Source organism: Tachysurus fulvidraco, chromosome 15 (genome assembly GCF_022655615.1).
Source record: "Tachysurus fulvidraco isolate hzauxx_2018 chromosome 15, HZAU_PFXX_2.0, whole genome shotgun sequence".
Lineage (NCBI taxonomy): Eukaryota > Metazoa > Chordata > Actinopteri > Siluriformes > Bagridae > Tachysurus > Tachysurus fulvidraco.
The window spans coordinates 31,833-51,465 of record NC_062532.1 but is presented as its reverse complement, the minus strand read 5'-3'; the positions used below and the strand labels follow the sequence as shown (position 1 = coordinate 51,465).

Below are 19,633 nucleotides of genomic sequence, written 5' to 3'. Positions count from 1 at the left end.
AATGACAATAACAATGTCCTATTATTGTTGCAGGACAGTTCAGAATAGATAAGCAGGGTTTATATACAGTTTAGAGGGTTTGGGTCTGTTTGATTTTTGTTTTTTGTCTCTTTATTCCTTCTCTTTCTTTCTGCTTTTGTTTTTATTTCCTTTTTATCATTTATTTTGTTTAATTCACATCTGCGTCACATACGATACAGGTCACCCCTGTACAAAAGGAGGGGACAAGGAGCTGAGATAAACGTTGGCCTTAACTGCAGGAGATCCAAATGAATGAACTAGGAGAATTCTGGGTAACCGAGTTCTCCTGCAGCACCCTGCTCAATGTACAATGAAGGTTTTGGACCTCAACTGAGACGAGGCTGACTCTGTGAGGATCCTGAGGCATCTAGAGATGTTCCAGCTCCAGTTGGACTCTGTTATACTAAGAGGAGATGCCAACTCCATGTTGTCTTTGAGGACAACAATCTCCTCATCAATACAACATTTATCAGGCTGTATATTTATAATCACACCCTCCAGTGTCTCCCATATGAGGATGAGGTTCCCCTTTGAGTCTGGTTCCTCTCACGGTTTCTTCCTTTACCATCTAAGGGAGTTGATTTTGGCATGGCTGATTTTGTTCATGTGACTGTCTCGCCTGTACAGGCTTTAACTAGTGGCTGTAAAGTGTCTGGATTCAGCTTGACTGATAGCAGTTATTGCCACTGGGGTGCAGTTTCCTGCTGAGGGAATATTTACAGCTCACGAGGACAAAAATGTCAAAGTATTAACTTGTTCTAATTTCAGTTGCATAAACTGTGGCATGATATATTACTGAATTATTAAATGTAATATCTATATATATATACAACTATAACTTAATATCTTTTTTTTTTGATAACTTACCTCATTTTCATCTACCACTGTTGTGCAGTAACTATAGCACAGTGATTCATACCATAACAAATACCTGATATCCCCAGTGTTCAACACAACACAAGTCTCTCAACAGGATACACTTTGTGCTATATTAAATAATTCTTATCCCAACATTTTCTGTCTGTTCGGACTTTTAATTAATTTCATTTATCTGTCACATTTTTTGTTGCACTCTTTATTTAGGGACATGTAAAAGGCTTTTGACTGATATTTATTTGATTGGTGATCTTTTAAATCCTTTTAAAATATATTCTGAGATTTTAAAAATACATCAAACACTAAAACAACAACAATATTATGTGTTTTTATGAAATTCTTATAATTTTTTTGCACGTGCTGAGCACTAATTTTGTCATTATATCATCTTATTCACATGAATTCACGTGTATTTACTTGAGTACTGTTGAAACGACCTTGTTTTTCATGACAAATCTGTTGTGACATGAGACGTATCTGCCCCTCAAGTTAGTGGTTGACATTATTAGATATTTTACATAATGCGTAGTGAGTCATAGACGCAGTTAGGGGATTTGGGGACTTAGCCTCTGTGATCAACTGTTAATGGAGGTTTTTGTCCCACTGTAAATCACTGTGGGTGCCGCTACCGTAGTTATCACCATGATATACAACACAACAAAAACCACATCTATAATTTTAACATCTGCCATTCACAGGATTCTGGTGAGTAACCTATATGTATAAATAATATATATATAGTTTTAAGAATTGTTATAGATTAGTTTATTACAATATCTACTACTTTCAAGGATCTTTTGAATTTTAGTGTTTAAAATGTTTTATTCTGCAAATTGTTTGAACATATTTCGAAATAAATCTTTTAAATTTTGTAAATGAACATGATAATGTCTGTTTATTGAAGTTATATAATTTTTTTTTTTTCATTATCTCTTATGTCGAAGATATAAGCACAGTAACATGGCTAAATAAATGACAGATACATCTTTTTACATATGTGGGGTACCGTTTCCTGGTGAGGGAATATTTACAGCTCACGAGGACGTGTTTGTGTACGTTTTTTTTTTTACAGCTCTGGAGTCTGTTGTGTCAGTGTGACACTAAAATGGTTAAATTTGTGTTGTGTAGTTTTGTTAAACTAAACTATTTAATAATTGATGTTTATTTTAAAGGGACACGAGATATAAATGACAATAAGAATGTCCTATTATTCTTACAGGACAGCTCAGAATGGATTAGCAGGGTTTATATACAGTTTAGATCAAGTTTTAGAAAAGGATTTGGGTCTGTCTTTTTTTGTTCTGGTTTTTCTTTACTTAGCCATGTCTAAAGTTTTTCTTGTCCCTTTATTCCTTCACTTTATTTCTGCTTTTGTTTTTAGTTGCTTTTTATCATTTATGTTGTTTAATTTACATCTGCGTCACATACAATACAGGTCACCCCTGTAAAAAAAGGAGGGGACGAGGAGCTGAGACAAACGCTGGCCTTAACTACAGGAGATCCAAATGAATGAGCCAGGAGAATTCTGGGTAACCGAGTTCTCCTGCAGCACCCCGCTCAATGTACAATGAAGACTTTGTACCTCCACTGAGATGATGCTGACTCTGTGAGGATCCTGAGGCATCTAGAGATGTTCCAGCTCCAGTTGGACTCTGCTATACTAAGAGGAGATGCCAACTCCATGTTGTCTTTGAGGGCAACAATCTCCTCATCAATACAACATTTATCAGGCTGTATATTTATAATCACACCCTCCAGTGTCTCCCATATGAGGATGAGGTTCCCCTTTGAGTCTGGTTCCTCTTAAGGTTTCTTCCTTTACCATCTAAGGGAGTTGATTTTGGTGTGGCTGATTTTGTTCATGTGACTGTCTCACCTGTACAGGCTTTAACTAGTGGCTGTAAATTGTCTGGATTCAGCTTGACTGTTAGCAGTTATTGTCACTGGGGTGCAGTTTCCTGCTGAGGGAATTTTTACTGTTCACGAGGACAAAAACATCAAAGTATTAACTTGTTTTAATTTCAGTTGCATAAACTTTGGCTTGATATATTATTGAAATATTAAATATAATATCAATATATATAATTATAACTTATCTTTTTTTGATAACTTACCTCATTTTAATTTACCACTGTTGTGCAGTAACTATAGCACAGTGATTTATACCATAACAAATACCTGATATCCCCAGTGTTCAACAGAACACAAGTCTATCAACAGGATACACTTTGTGCTATATTAAATAACCCTTATCCCAACATTTTCTGTCTGTTCGGACTTTTCATTTATTGCATTTATCTGTTGCATTTTTTGTCTCACTCTTTATTTAGGGACGTGTAAAATGCTTTTGACTGATATTTATTTGATTGTTGATCTTTTTAATCCTTTCAAAATATTTTCTGAGATTTTAAAAATACTTCAAACACTAAAACAACCACAACATTATGTGATTTTATTAAGTTATTTTTATTTTTGTGCACGTGCTGAGCATCATTCATTTATTTTATGTGTTACTTGTAAATTTGTCATTATATCATCTTATTCACATGAATTCACGTGTGTTTACTTGAATACTGTTGAATTGACCTTGTTTTTCATGACATCACACGTGAAAAAACAATGATCTGTTGTGAAATGAGACGTATCTGCCCCTAAAGTTAGTGGTTGACATTATTAGATATTTTTACATAATGCATAGTGAGTCATAGACACAGTTCAGGGATTTGGGGACTTATCCTCTGTGATCAACTTTTAGTGGAGGTTTTTGTCCCACTGTAAATCACTGTGGTCGTAGCCGTAGTTATCACAGTGATATACAACACAACAAAAACCACATCTATAATTTTAACTTCTGCCATTCACGGGATTCAGGTGAGTAACCATTATATATATAAATATTATGTATGGTATTAAGGATTGTTATTTATTAGATTATTACAATATCTACTAATTTTAAGGATCTCTTAGATTTTAATGTTTAAAATGTTTTATTTTGCAAATTGTTTAAACATTTTCCGAAAGAAATGTTTAGAATATTATAAAAGAACATGAGAACATTGTCTGTTTATTGAAGTTATAATTTTTTCCCCCCGGAGGCTTAATGATCCATCCTACAGAATATGCTTTAGCAAGTGAGGGCATATCTAGAAATCTGGCAGGAGACAAACTTAGGGTGATGCCATTAAATAGTCTTATTCCCAACATTTTCTGTCTGTTCAGACTTTTAATTTATTGCCTTTATCTGTCACATATTTTGTCACAATCTTTATCTATGGACGTGTAAAAACCTTTTGACTGATATTTTTTTGATTGGTGATCTTTTTAATCCCTTCAAAATATTTCATGAGATTTTAAAAATACATCAAATACTAAAACAACAACAATATTATGTGTTTTTATGAAATTATTTTTCCCCCCCTGCTGAGCACTTGTAATTTTTTCATTATATCATCTTATTCACATGAATTCACGTATTTTTACTTGAATACTGTTGAATTGACCTTGTTTTTCACGCCATCACCTGTGAAAAAACAATGATCTGTTGTGAAATGAGACGTATCTGCCCCTAAAGTTAGTGGTTGACATTATTAGATGTGTAGTGAGTCATAGACACAGTTCGGGGATTTTGTGACTTAGCCTCTGTGGTCAACTGTTAGTGGAGGTTTTTATCCCACTGTAAATCACCGTGCCGTAGCTGTAGTAGCTGCCGGAGTAGTAGTAGCTATCACAATGATATACAACACAACAAAAACCACATCTATAATTTTAACTTCTGCCATTCATGGGATTTTGGTGAGTCATGTTTATATATTAATAATATCTATAGTATTAAGGATTGTTATTAGATTACTACAATATCTACTACTTTTAAGGATCTCATAGATTTTAATGTTTAAAATGTTTTATTTTGCAAAATAAAACATTCATATTTTTAAACATTTTCCGAAAGAAATGTTTTGAATATTATAAAAGAACATGAGAACGTTTTCTGTTTATTGAAGTTATACAACTTTTTCCCCTTGAGGCTTCCTGATCAATCCTATATGCTTTAGCTAGTGAAGGCATATCTAGAAATCTGGCAGGAGAAAAACTCAGGGTGATGCCATTAAATAGTCTTTACTTCAACTTAGACTTAAGCTTTGTTGTACTTGCTGTGCTTTCAGGATGTTTACATCTATACAAAGTGTGCAGATTTGCATTCTGTATTGGTTACCAAAGTTTATTAGTGACATTAAGTTATGTGCAGTATGAAATATAAGGAGTTCAAATTTTCAAGTATTTGCTCAGCATCTCTTATGTCGAAGATATAAGCACACTAACATGGCTAAATTCATGACAGATACATTTGTTGTTACATATGTGTGGTTCCATTTCCTGCTAAAGGAATATTTACAGCTCACAAGGATGTGTTTGTGTACGTTTTTTCACAGCTCTGGAGTCTGTTGTGTCAGTGTGACACTAAAATGGTTAAATTTATGTTGTGTAGTTTTGTTAAACTTCACAGTTTTAATAGATGCTTATTTTAAAGGGAGAAAAGATATAAATGACAATAACAATGTTCTATTATTGTTACAGGACAGTTTAGAATAGATACGCAGGGTTTATATATAGTTTAGATCAAGGTTTAGAGAAGGGTTTGGGTTTGTTTGTTTGTTTGTTTGTTTGTTTGTTTGTTTTTTTACTTAGCCATGTCTAACGTCTTACTTTTAATTTATTGCATTTATTTGTTGCATTGTTTGTCGCACTCTTTATCTAGGTACATGTAAAAACCTTTTGACTGATATTTATGATTGGTGATTTTTATTCCTTTTAAAATATTTTCTGAGATTTTAAAAATACATTTCACAAGATATAAATGACAATAACAATGTCCTATTATTGTTACATGACAATTCAGAAAATCTCAATAGCAGGGTTTATATACAGTTTAGATCAAGGTTTAGAGAAGAGTTTGGGTCTATTTGCTTTTTTGTTTTTTGTCTCTTTATTCCTTCACTTTCTTTCTGCTTTTATTTTTATTTCCTTTTTATCATTTATTTTGATTAATTCACATCTGCGTCACATACGATACAGGTCACCCCTGTACAAAAGGAGGGGACAAGGAGCTGAGACAAACGTTGGCCTTAACTGCAGGCGATCCAAATGAATGAGCCAGGAGAATTCTGGGTAACCGAGTTCTCCTGCAGCACCCCGCTCAATGTACGATGAAGATTTTGGACCTCCACTGAGACGAGGCCGACTCCGTGAGGATCCTGAGGCATCTAGAGATGTTCCAGCTCCAGTTGGACTCTGCTATACTAAGAGGAGATGCCAACTCCATGTTATCTTTGAGGACAACAATCTCCTCATCAATACAACATTTATCAGGCTGTATATTTATAATCACACCCTCCAGTGTCTCCCATATGAGGATGAGGTTCCCCTTTGAGTCTGGTTCCTCTCATGGTTTCTTCCTTTACCATCTAAGGGAGTTGATTTTGGCATGGCTGATTTTGTTCATGTGACTGTCTCGCCTGTACAGGCTTTAACTAGTGGCTGTAAATTGTCTGGATTCAGCTTGACTGATAGCAGTTATTGCCACTGGGGTGCAGTTTCCTGCTGAGGGAATATTTACAGCCCACGAGGACAAAAACCTCAAAGTATTAACTTGTTCTAATTTCAGTTGCATAAACTGTGGCTTGATATATTATTGAACTATTAAATATAATATCTATATACAGTATATACAACTATAACTTAATATCTTTTTTTTGATAACTTACAGTACGTCATTTTCATCTACCACTGTTGTGCAGTAAATATAGCAGAGTGATTCATACCATAACAAATACCTGATATCCCCAGTGTTCAACACAACACAAGTCTCTCATGAGGATACACGTTGTGCTATATTAAATAATTCTTATCCCAACATTTTCTGTCTGTTCGGACTTTTAATTTATTGCATTTATCTGTTGCATTTTTTGTCACACTCTTTATTTAGGGACGTGTAAAACCATTTGACTGATATTTATTTGATTGGTGATCTTTTTAATCCTTTCAGAATATTTTCTGATATTTTAAAAATACATCAAACACTAAAACAACAACAATATTATGTGTTTTTTATGACATTATTATTATTTTTTTGCACGTGCTGAGCACTTGTAATTTTGTCATTATATCATCTTATTCACATGAATTCACGTGTGTTTACTTGAATACTGTTGAAACAACCTTGTTTTTCATGTCAAATCTGTTGTGAAATTAGACGTACTGTATCTGCCCCTAAAGTTAGTATTTGACATTAGATATTTTTTACAGAATGTGTAGTGAGTCATACACACAGTTAGGGGATTTGGGGACTTAGGCTCTGTGATAAACTGTTAGTGGAGGTTTTTGTCCCACTGTAAATCACTGTGGTCGTAGCTGCCGTAGTTATCACCATGATATACAACACAACAAAAACCACATCTATAATTTTAACTTCTGCCATTCATGGGATTCAGGTGAGTAACCTTTATATATAAATAATATATAGTTTTAATAATTGTTATATATTAGTTTATTACAATATCTACTACTTTCAAGGATCTTTGGGATTTTAGTGTTTAAAATGTTTTATTCTGCAAATTGTTTGAACATATTTCAAAAGAAATATTTTAAATTTTGTAAATGAACATGAGAATGAACAATGTCTGTTTATTTAAGTTATACAATTTTTTTCCCTGGAGGCTTCCTGATCAATCCTATATGCTTTAGCTAGTGAGGGCATATCTAGAAATCTAGCAGGAGACAAAGTCAGGGTGATGCCATTAAATAGTCTTTACTTCAACTTAGACTGAAGCTTTGTTGTACTTCCTGTGTGCTTTCAGGATGTTTACATCTATACAAAGTGTGGAGATTTGTATGCAGTATTAGTATAAGGAGCTCAAATTTTCAACAATTTGCTCATTATCTCTTATGTCAAAGATATAAGCACACTAACATGGCTAAATACATGGCAGATACATCTTTTTACATATGTGGGGTTTCATTTCCTGCTGAGGGAATATTTACAGCTCACGAGGACATGTTTGTGTACGTTTTTTCACAGCTCTGGAGTCTGTTGTGTCAGTGTGACAGTAAAATGGTTGAATTTGTGTTGTGTAGTTTTGTTACTGTTTAATAATTGATGTTTATTTAAAAGGGGCACAAGATATAAATGACAATAACAATGTCCTATTATTGTTACAGGACAGTTCAGAATGGATTAGCAGGGTTTATAAACAGTATAGATAAAGCTTTCGAGAAGAGTTTGGGTCTGTTTATTTTTTGTTTTTTGTCTCTTTATTCCTTCTCTTTCTTTCTGCTTTTGTTTTTAGTTCCTTTTTATCATTTATTTTCTTTAATTCACATCTGCGTCACATATGATACAGGTCACTCCTGTACAAAAAAAGGGGACAAGTAGCTGAGACAAACGTTGGCCTTAACTGCAGGCGATCCAAATGAATGAACTAGGAGAATTCTGGGTAACCGAGCTCTCCTGCAGCACCCCGCTCAATGTACAATGAAGGTTTTGGACCTCCACTGAGACGAGGCCGACTCTGTGAGGATCCTGAGGCATCTAGAGATGTTCCAGCTCCAGTTGGACTCTGCTATACTAAGAGGAGATGCCAACTCCATGTTGTCTTTGAGGACAACAATCCCCTCATCAATACAACATTTATCAGACTATATATTTATAATCACACCGTCCAGTGTCTCCCATATGAGGATGAGGTTCCCCTTTGAGTCTGGTTCCTCTCAAGGTTTCTTCCTTTACCATCTAAGGGAGTTGATTTTGGCATGGCTGATTTTGTTCATGTGACTGTCTCGCCTGTACAGGCTTTAACTAGGGGCTGTAAAGTGTCTGGATTCAGCTTGACTGATAGCAGTTATTGTCACTGTGGTGCAGTTTCCTGCTGAGGGAATATTTACAGCTCACGAGGACAAAAACATCAAAATATTAACTTGTTCTAATTTCAGTTGTATAAACTGTGGCTTCATAAATTATTGAATTATTAAATATAATATCTATATATGTAACTATAACTTAATATCTTTTTTTTTGACAACTTACCTCATTTTCATTTACCACTGTTGTGCAGTAACTATAGCACAGTGATTCATACCATAACAAATACCTGATATCCCCAGTGTTCAACACAACACAAGTCTCTCAACAGGATACACTTTGTGCTATATTAAATAATTCTTATCCCAACATTTTCTGTCTGTTCGGACTTTTAATTGATTGCATTTATTTGTCATATTGTTTGTCGCACTCTTTATTTAGGGACGTGTAAAAGGCTTTTGACTGATATTTATTTGATTGGTGATCTTTTTAATCCTTTCAAAATATTTTCTGAGATTTTAAAAATGCATCAAACACTGAAACAACAACAATATTATGTGTTTTTATGAAGTTATGTTTACATGTGCTGAACGATTGTAATTTTGTCATTATATTATCTTATTCACATGAATTCATGTGTGTTTATGTGAATACTGTTGAAACAACCTTGTTTTTCATCACATTACACTTGAAAAAAACAATGATCTGTTGTGAAATGAGACGTATCTGCCCCTCAAGTTAGTGGTTGACATTATTAGATATAATGCATGGTGAGTCGTAGACACAGTTCAGGGATTTGGGGACTTATCCTCTGTGATCAACTGTTAGTGGAGGTTTTTGTCCCACTGTAAATCACCGTGGCCGTAGCCGCCGTAGTTATCACAATGATATACAACACAACAAAAACCACATCTATAATTTTAACTTCTGCCATTCACGGGATTTTGGTGAGTAACTTTTATATATAAATAATATGTACAGTATTAAGGATTGTTAATAAGATTATTACAATATCTACTATTTTTAAGGATCTCTCAGATTTTAATGTTTAAAATGTTTTATTTTGCAAATTGTTTAAACATTTTCCGAAAGAAATGTTTCGAATATTATAATAGAACATGAGAACATTGTCTGTTTATTGAAGTTATACAATTTTTTTCCCTGGAGGTTTCCTGATCAATCCTATATGCTTTAGCTAGTGAGGGCATATCTAGAAATCTGGCAGGAGACAAACTCAGGGTGATGCCATTAAAAAGTCTTCACTTCAACTTAGACTGAACCTTTGTTGTACTTGCTGTGTGCTTTCAGGATGTGTACATCTATAAAAAGTGTGGAGATTTGTATGCAGTATTAGTTATATTAAAAAAGTTTATTAACGACTAAGTTATTATGTGCAGTATAAAATATGAGGATCTCAAATTTTCAAGCATTTGCTCATTGTCTCTTACTGTATGTTGAATATATAAGCACATTAACATGGCTAAATACATAACAGATACTTTTTTTTTTTTTTTACATATGTGGGGTTCCATTTCCTGCTGAGGGAATATTTACAGCTCAGAAGGACGTGTTTGTGTACGTTTTTTCACAGCTCTGGGGTCTGTTGTGTCAGTGTGACACTAAAATGGTTCAATTCGTGTTGTGTAGTTTTTTTAAACTAAACTGTTTAATAATTGATGCTTATTTAAAAGGGACACAAGATATAAATGACAATAACAATGTCCCATTATTGTTACAGGACAGTTACAGCAGGGTTTATATACAGTTTAGATCAAGCTTTAGAGAATGGTTTGGGTCTGTTTGTTTTTTGTCTCTTTATTCATTCACTTTCTTTCTGCCTTTTTATTTCCTTTTTATCATTTATTTTGTTTAATTCACTTCTGCGTCACATACGATACAGGTCACCCCTGTACAAAAGGAGGAGACGAGGAGCTGAGACAAACGCTGGCCTTACAGTAACTACAGGTGATCCAAATGAATGAGCCAGGAGAATTCTGGGTAACCGAGCTTTCCTGCAGCACCCTGCTCAATGTACAATGAAGGTTTTGGACCTCCACTGAGACGAGGCTGACTTTGTGAGGATCCTGAGGCATGTAGAGATGTTCCAGGTCCAGTTGGACTCTGCTATACTAAGAGGAGATGCCAACTCCTTGTTGTCTTTGAGGACAACAATCTCCTCATTAATACAACATTTATCAGGCTGTATATTTATAATCACACCCTCCAGTGTCTCCCATATGAGGATGAGGTTCCCCTTTGAGTCTGGTTCCTCTCACGGTTTCTTCCATTACCATCTAATGGAGTTGATTTTGGTGTGGCTGATTTTGTTCATGTGACTGTCTCGCCTTATAGGCTTAGTGGCTGTAAAGTGTCTGGATTCAGCTTGACTGATAGCAGTTATTGCCACTGGGATGCAGTTTCCTGCTGAGGGAATATTTACAGCTCACGAGGACAAAAACATTAAAGTATTAACTTGTTCTAATTTCAGTTGCATAAACTGTGGCTTGATATATTCTTGAATTATTAAATATATCTATATAACTATGACTTAATATCTTTTTTTGATAACTTACCTCATTTTCATTTACCACTGTTGTGCAGTAACTATAGCACAGTGATTCATAACATAACAAATACCTGATATCCCCAGTGTTCAACACAACACAAGTCTCTCAACAGGATACACTTTGTGCTATATTAAATAATTCTTATCCCATAATTTCTGTTTTTTCAGGCATTTAATTCGTTGCATTTATTTGTCGCATTTTTATTGGGCAAGTCGTGGCCTAATGGTTAGAGAGTCTGACTCGTAATCCTAAAGTTGTGGGTTCGAGTCTCATGCCGGCCACGACTGAGGTGCCCTTGAGCAAGTCACAGAACCCCCAACTGCTTCCCGTGTGTGTGTGTTCACTGCTTTGTGTGTGTACTTTGGATGGGTCAAATGCAGGGAACGAATTCTGAGTATGGGTCACTGTATTTAGCCGTATGTCACTTTCACTTTCATTTTTTGTCGCACTCTTTATCTAGGGACGTGTAAAAACCTTTTGACTGATATTTATTTGATTGGTGATCTTTTTAATCCTTTCAAAATATTTTCTGAGATTTTATGGAGTTATTTTTACACGTGCTGAGGACTTGTAATTTTGTCATTATATTATCTTATTCACATGAATTCATATGTGTTTATGTGAGTACTGTTGAATTAACCTTGTTTTTCATGACATTACACGTGAAAAAAACAATGATCTGTTGTGAAATGAGACGTATCTGCCCCTCAAGTTAGTGGTTGACATTATTAGATATAATGCATGGTGAGTCGTAGACACAGTTCGGGGATTTGGGGACTTAGCCTCTGTGATCAACTGTTAGTGGAGGTTTTTGTCCCACTGTAAATCACCGTGGCCGTAGCTGCCGTAGTAGTTATCACCATGATATACAACACAACAAAAACCACATCTATAATTTTAACTTCTGCCATTCACGGGATTTAGTTGAGTAACGTTTATATATAAATATTATATAGTTTAAAGAATTTTTATATATTAGTTTATTACAATATCTACTACTTTCAAGGCTCTCTTGGATTTTGGCTTTCTGATCAATCCTATATGCTTTAGCTAGTGAGGGCATATCTAGAAACCTGTCAGGAGACAAACTCAGGGTGATGCCATTAAATAGTCTTCACTTCAACTTAGACTGAAACGTTGTTGTACTTGCTGTGTGCTTTCAGGATGTTTACATCTATACTAAATGTGGAGATTTGTATGCAGTGTTACTTACATTACCAAAGTATATTAGTGACATTACAGTAAGTTATTACAGTACATGCAGTATGGAATATAAGGAGCTCAAATTTGCAAGCATTTGCTCATTATCTCTTATGTCGAAGATATAAGCACAGTAACATGGCTAAATACATGACAGATACATCTTTTTACATATGTGGGGTTTCATTTCCTGCTGAGGGAATATTTACAGCTCAGAAGGACGTGTTTGTGTACATTTTTTTTTTAACAGCTCTGGAGTCTGTTGTGTCAGTGTGACACTAAAATGTTTAAACTCATGTTGTGTAGTTTTGTTACTGTTTAATAATTAATGCTTATTTAAAAAGGAACACAAGATATAAATGACAATAACAATGTCCTATTATTGTTACAGGACAGTTCAGAATAGATAAGCAGGGTTTATATACAGTTTAGATCAACCTTTAGAGAAGGGTTTGGGTCTCTTTGTTTTTTGTTTTTGTTTTTCTTTACTTAGCCATGTCTAAAGTTTTTTTTGTCTCTTTATTCATTCACTTTCTTTCTGCTTTTGTTTTAAGTTCCTTTTTTATCATTTATTTTGATTAATTTACATCTGCGTCACATACGATACAGGTCACCCCTGTAAAAAAGGAGGTGATGAGGAGCTGAGACAAACACTGTCCTTAACTGCAGGCGATCCAAATGACTGATATTTATTTGATCGGTGATCTTTTTAATACTTTCAAAATATTTTCTGAGATTTTAAAAATACATAAAACATTAAAACAACAACAATATTATGTGTTTTTATGAAGTTATTTTTGTGCATGTGCTGAACCTATTTCAGATGTTATTTGTAATTTTGTCATTATATTATCTTATTCACATGACTTCCCATGTGTTTACTTGAGTACTGTTGAAACAACCTTGTTTTTTTCATGACATTACACATGAGAAAGCAATGAGCTGTTGTGAAATGAGATGTATCCGCCCCTAAAGTTAGTGGTTGACATTATTAGATATTTTACATAATGCGTAGTGAGTCATAGACACAGTTAAGGGATTTGGGGACTTAGCATCTGTGATCAACTGTTAGTGGAGGTTTTTGTCCCACTGTAAATCACCGTGGCCGTAGCTGCTACCGTAGTTATCACAATGATATACAACACAACAAAAACCAAATCTAAAATTTTAACTTCTGCCATTCACAGGATTCAGGTGAGTAACATTTATATATAAATAATATATATAGTTTTAAGAATTGTTATATATTAGTTTATTGCAATATCTACTACTTTCAAGGATCTTTTGGATTTTAGTGTTTAAAATGTTCTATTTAGCAAATTGTTTGAACATATTTTGAAAGAAATGTTTTAAACTTTGTAAATGAACATGAAAATGAACAATGTCTGTTTATTGAAGTTCTACAAATTTTTCCCCTGGAGGCTTCCTGATCAATCCTATATGCTTTAGCTAGTTAAGGCATATCTAGAAATCTGTCAGGAGACAACCTCAGGGTGATGCCATTAAATAGTCTTCACTTCAACTTAGACTGAAGCTTTGTTGTATTTGCTGTGTGCTTTCAGGATGTTTACATCTATACAGTGTGGAGATTTGTATGCAGTATTAGTTACATTACCAAAGTTTATTAGTGACTAAGTTATTACGTGCAGTATGAAATATAACGAGCTCAAATTTTCAAGCATTTGCTCATTATCTCTCATGTCGAAGATATAAACACAGTAACATGGCTAAATACATGACAGATACATCTTTTTACATATGTGGGGTTTCATGTCCTGTTGAGGGAATATTTACAGCTCACGAGGACGTGTTTGTGTACGTTTTTTCACAGCTCTGGAGTCTGTTGTGTCAGAGTGACAATCAAATGGTTAAATTTGTGTTGTGTAGTTTTGTTAAACTAAACTGTTTAATAATTGATGCTTATTTAAAAAGGACAGAAGATATAAATGATAATAACGATGTCCTATTATTGTTACAGGACAGTTCAGAATAGATAAGCAGGGTTTATATACAGTTTAGATCAAGCTTTAGAGACGGGTTTGGGTCTGTTTGTTTTGTTTTTTGTCTCTTTATTCCTTCACTTTCTTTAGTTCCTTTTTATCATTTATTTTGTTTAATTCACATCTGTGTCACATACGATACAGGAGTTGATACATCTGTGTCACATACGATACAGGAGTTGATATTGAGTTGAGTAGTACACCCCTGTACAAAGGACGGGGTGAGGAGCTGAGACAAACGCTGGCCTTAACTGCAGGCGATCCAAATGAATGAACTAGGAGAATTCTGGGTAACCGAGTTCTCTTGCAGCACCCCGCTCAATGTACAATGAAGATTTTGGACCTCCACTGAGACGAGGCTGTCTCTGTGAGGATCCTGAGGCATCTAGAGATGTTCCAGCTCCAGTTGGACTCTGCTATACTAAGAGGAGATGCCAGCTCCATGTTGTCTTTGGGGACAACAATCTCCTCATCAATACAACATTGATCAGACAGTATATTTATGATCACACCCTCCAGTGTCTCCCATATGAGGATGAGGTTCCCCTTTGAGTCTGGTTCCTCTCAAGGTTTCTTCCTTTACCATCTAAGGGAGTTGATTTTGGCATGGCTGATTTTTTACATAATGCGTAGTGAGTCCTAGACACAGTTCGGGGATTTGGGGAATTTGCGTCTGTGATCAACTGTAAGTGGAGTCCCACTGTAAATCACTGCTTATTTTAAAGGGACACAAGATATAAATGAAAATAACAATGTCTTATTATTGTTACAGGACAGTTCAGAATAGATAAGCAGGATTTATATACAGTGTAGACCAATATTTAGAGAAGGGTTTGGGTCTGTTTGTTTTTTGTTTTGGTTTTTCTTTACTTAGCCATGTCTAAAGTCTTTCTTGTCTCTTTATTCCTTCACTTTCTTTCTGCTTTTGTTTTTAGTTCATCTTTATTTATTTTGTTTAATTCACATTTGTCTCACATACGATACATGTCACCCCTGTACTAAAGGAGGGGACGAGGAGCTGAGACAAACGCTGGCCTTAACTGCAGTTGAACTCCTGCAGCGCCGCGCTCAATGTGCACCGTTGTCGCCCTCTGCTGGCCGCCGGCGATGTAGCGCGACCTATTAAGTTATAGGAACATAACCTCCAAAAACCAAACTCAGCAATGCTTCACTGATTAATGTCGACATAAAATACTTTTTATTTCATATTTAAAAGAAAGTTGCTGTCTTTCGCTTATAATAAATCCAATAAATTCCTTAATAATAGGTTCTAAGGTGACTAGAATGGAACAAAGCAATGCCTCCTTATAATGAAGAGATTTATGTACTGTTTGGGTTTGATGGTCACTGGATCAGACTCGATCAGTGTCTGACTGCAGGAATCTGAAATAGAAGAATATTAAATTAAAAAATAAGAAAAATTAAAAATTGTTAATCTCTTTCTCTATATGAAGTAAAAAATAATATTAACATTGAATGAAAATTGCTAGAGTAAAGTAACACAAAACTCTGCCTAGTCCCATCTCAAAGAATTAAAATGATTCCTGCTGCTGTAAATGAACACAAACTGCTGCTGTGTTAATAAATGGTTCAAACACAGGATTTTATTTGCATGACACACCCACTAGAGATATAAAAAAGTTTCACATCGAAATAACCATGCAGAGAAAAAGCTTGCTGTCAAGTCATTAACTGCTATTTTTGTAGTATTTGCTAACATGACCTTACACTCCTTCTGCTAATTGCAAATAAATACATTTAGCATTTATACATTTTTAATGCGTTATTTTTTTAAATCCTCTATGAATCCAAAAAGTGAGTATAATTGTAGAATTTATAAAATTTGATCCCAACAAAAAGACATTATCTGTCAGGTGTTTAAATGAATCTGGGTCATGATTAGAGCTTTTTTAGAAAAAAAAGTAAACATTAGATAGAATGGTGTATTTATAGACAATTTATTGTCAAGAACTTTTACTGAAATATAGTTTTTATTGCAGTCGTTTTTGGCGTGGCTGATGTTGTTCATGTGACTGTCTCGCCTGGACAGGCTTTAACTAGTGGCTGTAAAGTGTCTGGATTCAGCTTAACTGATAGTAGATATTGTCACTGGGGTGCTGCTTCCTGCTGAGGGAATATTTACAGCTCACCAGGATGTGCTTCTGTAAGTTTTTGTACAGCTCTGGAGCCTGTTGTGTCAGTGTGTCTCTTTTGCACAGTAATAAACTGCCGTGTCTTCAGCTTTCAGACTCTTCACTTCTAGGTACAGCAAGTTTTTATTGGTGTCTTTATTGATGGAGAACTGGCCCTGTAGAGACTGAGCGAACACGGTGCCAGTGCCACTATCAATGCGCCCGATCCACTCCAGTCCTTGTCCTGGTTTCTGACGGATCCAGTGCAACCAGGCAAGCGAGAGCCCAGACACAGTGCAGGACAGAGTGACCGACTCTCCTGGTTTCTTCACCACAGAAGCAGACGAGGTCAGGGACTGTCCATAAGAATCTGAAAAGAAGGGAATTATAAATTAAAGTTAGACTGCTGAGAGAAACAGTAGTGATAAAATCTTTACTGTTCCAAGTGTATATCTTGTGAACACCTCTGAAAACTTACATGATATTAGAGCAAATAAAACACAGTATCCTAAAATCATTCTCACAGTTTGTCTACACAGCATTTTAAAACACATTGAAGTGTTATCAAAGAGCGCAATGATAACCAGTCCAACCACGATCATGCTGTTTATACCCTAATCTATTTGAATAGGGCGTGTCTATGACCACTATAGAGGCAATAAAACCTGAGACACAAGATGAGAGTGTACTAATCAATGTAAGTAATTAGGGAAATGTGTCATGTGGTTTGCGAATATATATATATATATATATATATATATATATATATATATATATATATATATATATATATATATATATATATATATATATATATATATAATATTTCTGCATATTTTTACTTATTAGGTTTTGATGACGTGAATGAAAAATTGCACATGCATTTGACTTTGAAATAGTTCGACTTGCATTGTGTATGTTAGTTAAACTTCACTGTTTAATTATTGATGCTTATTTTAAAGAGACACAAAAAAAGAAAAATAATTGACACACCACTTTAAGCACAAAAAAAAAGACAAAACAAAACCCTGTCTATTGGCTTTGCATCTGTTTGACTGTGAATTGGTAAAAGAGAGTTTATTATTCTCTTTATTCTCATTATAATGTGTACTTGTCAGTTTGATCATCGTTGCATTTTGTATTGAAGTTGATGCTTTTTTTAAAGTTTTTGTACGCCCCTCCCACTGAGTTGTATAGCTGTGGCTGTCTTTGCACAGTAGTAAACAGCCGTGTCCTCTGGTTTCAGGCTGCTGATATCTAAGTATAGCACATTGCTGCTCGTGTCTCTGGAGATGCTGAACCGACTTTTAAAGGAAGCTCCATTATTTATGCTTCCACCACCCCATATGATCCCGATCCACTCCATGCTTTTTCCTGGAGGTTGCCTGATCCAGCCTGTACCATAGTCAGTCAGGGCATAACCAGAAATCTGACAGGACAATTTCACTGTTTCTCCAGGAGGTTTAACCTGATCAGGAGACGAGGTCAGACTGATGCAACACACATCTGCAAAGAGGAGAGTGGATTCAACACAGACTGAAATATGTAGCGTATTAAAAGTATTAAAAGTTGAGTACGGTGTGAGACATGTGTTTACTCACAGGGCACAAAGGATATCAGAAGAAGAAAAGACCAGCTCATGATTCCTCTGCTGTACACAACCAAACACAGAGACTGCAGTGTCCTTGCAGTGTCTTTATATCTGCTTGTGAATGGTGAAATTTGCATACAGTATGGTTTATATATTTTTTTCCTATAGTTAATATGGCAGAATTTCTATAACACATCATTTCTTTAAAGATTTTCCATTAAATTGTGAAGAAAAGATTTAAATAGCAAAAACATTTTTACTATTTTTTTTAAATAATGTAACTATTTTAATGATCATTTTGTCCTTGTTTTTACCTCATTTTGCTTTCTTGTTTATCTTCAGCCTTAATTACCATCCAGAGATAATGAAAAGAAAAGAAAATCTGAAAATTTAAAAGAGAAATATTGAGAGTTAATGAAATAAAATGTGTAATAAATGTCATTGTGGTGGAGGTCCCTGCTGAGGGAATATTTACAGCTCAGGCGGATGTGCTGGTGTACGTTTCTGAATCTGTTATGTCAGTTTGGCTCTCGTGCACATTTATATTTTTATATTTTTATTTAGAAAATGCTAGGATAAATGAATAAAACACATGGGGATGTTGTGTTATAGTTACAGGACTTTTCAGAATAGTTAAGCAGGATTTATATACTGTACAGTTTAGACCAATATTTAGAGAAGGGTTTGGTTCTGTTTGTTTTTTTTGTCTTTTCTTTACTTAGCCATGTCTAAAGTCTTTCTTGTCCCTTTATTCTTTCACTTTCTTTCTGCTTTTGTTTATAGTTCATCTTTATTTATTTTGTTTAATTCACATTTGTCTCACATACGATACATGTCACCCCTGTACTAAAGGAGGGGACGAGGAGCTGAGACAAACGCTGGCCTTAACTGCAGTTGAACTCCTGCAGCGCCGCGCTCAATGTGCACCGTTGTCGCCCTCTGCTGGCCGCCGGCGATGTAGCGCGACCTATTAAGTTAAAGGTACATAACCTCCAAAAACCAAACTCAGCAATGCTTCATTGATTAATGTCGACATAAAATACTTTTTATTTCATATTTTAAAGAAAATTGCTGTCTTTCTCTTATACTTAATTCCTTAATAATATGCTCTGAAGTGACTAGGATATAAAAAATCAATGCCTCCTTATACAGTATGAAGGGATTTATGTACAGATCTGCAGCCTCATGTGTCACTGTGGTTCACGGGTGCAGTAATAAACTGCAGTGTCTTCTGTCCTCATGCTGTTCATCTGCAGATACACCTGCATCTTACTGTTGTCTCTGGAGATGGTGAAGCGGCCCTTAACAGCATTGGGGTAATTTATGATACTACTATCATATTTTATGTTTGCAACCCATTCTAGCCCTTTTCCAGGTGCCTGTCTGATCCA

General features: G+C 35.0%; 3 long non-coding RNA genes and 2 gene segments (V, D, J or C); 3 read left to right on the top strand and 2 right to left on the bottom strand.

Annotated features, from left to right (window-relative positions):
- Window positions 1–8,569: 8,569 nt before the first annotated feature.
- On the top strand, window positions 8,570–11,468 carry LOC125138662. The gene is made up of 2 exons (XR_007137907.1): window positions 8,570–9,699; window positions 10,653–11,468. It is a non-coding gene; the product is annotated as an uncharacterized LOC125138662 (long non-coding RNA).
- A 2,026-nt stretch (window positions 11,469–13,494) lies between these two features.
- Window positions 13,495–16,287, top strand: LOC125138660. Its single transcript, XR_007137905.1, has 2 exons — window positions 13,495–13,713; window positions 14,718–16,287. It is a non-coding gene; the product is annotated as an uncharacterized LOC125138660 (long non-coding RNA).
- Window positions 16,288–16,701: 414 nt separating this feature from the next.
- Window positions 16,702–17,378, bottom strand: LOC113637513. The segment is given in 2 exon segments: window positions 16,702–17,021; window positions 17,130–17,378. Coding segments are annotated over 2 exon segments (429 nt in total).
- LOC125138659 lies at window positions 16,861–18,683 on the top strand. The gene is made up of 2 exons (XR_007137904.1): window positions 16,861–16,999; window positions 17,898–18,683. It is a non-coding gene; the product is annotated as an uncharacterized LOC125138659 (long non-coding RNA).
- Window positions 17,476–18,379, bottom strand: LOC125138655. The segment is given in 2 exon segments: window positions 17,476–18,157; window positions 18,253–18,379. Coding segments are annotated over 2 exon segments (474 nt in total).
- Window positions 18,684–19,633: the final 950 nt, after the last annotated feature.